Raw genomic sequence first — 3,653 nt, 5'->3', positions numbered from 1 at the left:
AGCAAATGTTTTGAGAATGATGATGGCAACAAATGTACAAATGTGCTTGACACAGTAGATGGATGCATGGATTGTGATAAGAGTGTTATGAGCCCCCAATAAAATGGTTTTTTAAAAAAAGAAAAGATGGTTAAGGATAAATCATACAGCTGATGATGCTCCGATAAAATCAAAGAGTAAAGTTTTCCACAAATGAGAAGAAAAAAAATCAAAGTACTGCAAGTGAGGACGCCAATTAAGAAGCAATAAGAAAAGAGAGAAGCTGATACCAAGGACTCAGATAGAAAGTAAATGTTTAGAAAATAATGATGGTATAAATGATTTTTTTTTAAGTATACAAAGCAAAACATTAAAAAAAAATTATCAAGGGGACATGGAGGAGGGAGGGGAAAATGAGGCGCTGTTACCAGGGCTCAAGTAGAACAAAAATGTTGTGGGAAAGATGATGACAACATATGTACAGATGTGTTTGACACAATGGATGGACGGATGGATTGTGATAAAAAGCTGTATAAGCCCCCAATAACCTAAAAAACTAAAATTAAAAAAATGAAGAAAGTGTTCTAAAACTGATTGTGGTGATGATTGTACAACTCTTCTTGATGTGAGTGTACTGTTGAATTGTGTGGTAGGTGAATTATATGCCAATAAAACTGTTAAAAAAAAGAAATATACAAAATAATGATGGCAACATATATACAGATATGCTTGATACAATTGTTGTATGGTTCTTATTTAAATATTAACTATAGGAAATAATAAACTATCTCTTTTTAATACTTACAGTCATCAATTAGGGCAGTGAGCTGGCTGATAAATTATTTGAATCCCACCACTGAGGAGAATTGAACAGACTAAGAGCCACTGAACTGTATATATACTTTAAATGTGTGCATGAGAATTACATGCTGATAAAGCTGTTAAAAAACAAACAAACAAACAAACAAACATGGAAATGAAATCTACCACAGCTAAACCCTTCAGCATGCATTCATTGACAGCAGCATTCAACCATTTAAACTCGAAACAATAAACCTCACTGCCATCGGGTCTATTTCCACTCTTGACCACCCTATAGTAAGGTGACCAGACGCCCCGCTTTTGGCAGGACAGTGCTGATTTTGTACAATTTTTCCTGCGTCCCGCGGCATTTTTAAAAAGTCCTGATTTTTGGAAAGAATGCACGACCAGCTAGGGTAGACGGTTTTCGGCTGCCATGTGGCTCTATCGCCAGGACATAGGTTTTATCAATGGTGTCCCGCTTTTGTCCCGCTTTACCAATGTTAAAAATCTGGTCACCTTACATAGGATGGAGTAGAACTGCCCCTGGGGGTTTCTGATCCCTCTCAATCCAAGAAATAACTTTGTTAGCTAAACCCACTGCCACGGAGGCGGGCCCTAGCTCATGGGGATCAGTGGGACTGAGCAGAATTGCTTCCTGCACTTTCTGAGAGACAGACAGCCTCATCTAGCTCAGGAGGGCTTTGAACAGCTGACCTTGAGTTTAGCAACCCAATGCTTAACCACAACCCTGATGGAATACTTATTGTGTACAATGTATTCCTTTTCTTTTTTTAATTTAATCAGTTTCCAGGAAAGGTCTTCAAGAGAATGTGTGTAACCACTGGAGCTAAACCCTCTGGCCTCCTGCCCTCCCACTCAGGCCTACCCACGAACCTCCTCATTTAGCTCAACCCGCTAACCTGGAGGCCCAGGCTGCACCCTGCCACCTGACATTCCGTGGCCCGTGTCACCCAGACCGTATCTTCTGCCACGCTCAACGGAAAAAGGCCCTGCAAGCTATTTCCCCTCCTTCTGAGGGCCACCCCGCTCCCCCCTCCCCCTCTGTGCCGCCTCACCCCGCCCACACCCTGCGGGGTTGAAATTCTGCCCAGAAACCTACTGATTACGCAGCCAGTGCAGCCCATGGCCAGGAAGGGGCAGGAGGCAGCAACTTGACGTTGCTGCTGTGTGAGGCAAGAGGGCCAAGCCAAGTCAGGCAAGGTGTTCGCACACCTCAGGAGCCCACCCTGCATTTGCACGACCCTTTTTAATGGTGGGCTCACGGGTGGCTGGCTTAGTCCACTCAAAGACTAGCCCTGGGCCGCAGGGTGCCCCTCCCTCATGGCTCACCTTCTGCAGGACCTTGAATGGCAGCCCCTAATCAACTGCTATGGCGATGCCAGGCCAAGGGCCCCACCCAACACCTCAGGAAAGGCCATCACCCGGGCTGCTGTTGACTTAAGGGGCTCAGCCAGAGCCACGTCTGACCAAAGTCTAGGGCCCTGGCGCCTCACCTGCGTTTACAATCCCTTCCTCCCAAGGGCAGGGCCACACATTTTTGGATGGTTCAAGCTCAGGAATAGGGCACCAATCCCCTCCTCCCTCAGACGTAGGAGTCCCAGGGACCAAAGCCCATTGCCCTCAGGGTAGGAGTCCAGGCCCCCCCGCCCCCTCAGACTAGGAGTCCAGGCCCCCAGCCCCCTCCTCCCTCAGACCCAGGAGTCCCAGAGCCCAAAGTCCTATGCCCTCTGACTAGGAGTCTATCCCCTTAACCCCCTTTTCTCTCAGACCCAGGAGTCCAGCCCCAAGTCCCCACTTGTCTTAAGTCCCAGGAGTCCAGGTTCCCGCGCCCCCCTCCCAGGGTCCCAACTCACAAAACGCCCGAAGCGGATGGAGTCTCCATCATCAATGTGCAGATCGGCCTGGGCCCCACTATGGCGCGAGATGACAGACTGGCAGCCCGGGAGCAGGGACCGCAGCATCCCTGTCCCCGTAATGTGGTCCGCGTGGCAGTGTGTGTTCACTGCGAGAGAAGGGGGCCAGGAGAACTAAAGCCCAGTCCCCCTCCAGGGAATCTTGGGGGTGCAGGACTCCTTCCCTCCCACCAACCGATTCTGTGGCCCCGCCCCCCTCTGGGCAGTGGGGGATCCCTAGACTGACCAGCATATAGTAGTCGAAGCCCCAATTCCTTCACCAGCTGGGCATCCCGGTTGGCTGTGTCCACAACCGGGTCGATCAGGATGGCCTCTCGGGACTCCCTGTCACCCAGCAGGTAAGTGTAGGTGCAGCTCTTGGGCTCAAACAGCTGGGGGCAGGGAGAGGGACAATTAGAGCCCCGAGACAGAACCAGCCACTGGGAACCCAGGAGTCCAAACTTCCATTAAGATTCTTTTCTTAAGACCCCTTACTTAGTGCCCCCTGGAGTGAGGAGTCTGGGAGCAAGAGTCCTAACTTTCTAAGAAGCCCTGGTGGCGCTGCAGGTCAGGCAACTCGTGGCCAACTTCAAGGTCGGAGGTTCAAACCCACCAACTGCACCGCGGAAGAAAGACCAGGCTGTCCGCTCCCATAAAGAGTGGCCGTCTTGAAACGCCTGTCTGAGGTCACTATGAGTCAGTCAGGAGTCTGAGCCCTCAGTTCCTTCCTCCTTCCCTCAAGGCCAAGGGCTCCCAGCTCTCCAATCGGGGAGTCCCCAGCACCCTCTTCCCTAAAGGACCCCAGAAGTGGGCCCCCCAAGCGTCCCTCTCCCGCAAAGATCCAGGCAGGGGGGCCCTAGATGGCTCCCCTTTCAGGGGCCCAGGCGTGCGAGAACCCCAAGCCCCCACTTCCGTCAGGCCCAGGAACCCGCTCCCCGGCCCAGCCACCTCGTACCT

At 50.8% G+C, this 3,653-nt stretch overlaps 1 protein-coding gene across 1 annotated transcript in view; it reads right to left on the bottom strand.

Annotated features, from left to right (window-relative positions):
• Window positions 1-3,653, bottom strand: part of ETHE1 (ETHE1 persulfide dioxygenase) — a 32,602-nt gene that overhangs the window by 19,425 nt on the left and 9,524 nt on the right. Inside the window, exons 3-4 of the mRNA XM_045292686.1 lie at window positions 2,944-3,088; window positions 2,658-2,806 (exon numbers count right to left, since the gene is read on the bottom strand). Of these exons, the coding sequence (XP_045148621.1) occupies window positions 2,658-2,806; window positions 2,944-3,088 (294 nt within the window). The remainder of the gene's footprint in view (window positions 1-2,657; window positions 2,807-2,943; window positions 3,089-3,653) is intronic.

Source organism: Echinops telfairi, unplaced genomic scaffold, assembly GCF_000313985.2.
Source record: "Echinops telfairi isolate 266 unplaced genomic scaffold, ASM31398v2 ScPeMD7_655;HRSCAF=1070, whole genome shotgun sequence".
In the NCBI taxonomy this organism is placed as follows: Eukaryota; Metazoa; Chordata; class Mammalia; order Afrosoricida; family Tenrecidae; genus Echinops; species Echinops telfairi.
The sequence above is the reverse complement of the archived record's forward strand: the minus strand, read 5'-3'. Positions and strand labels throughout refer to the sequence as shown.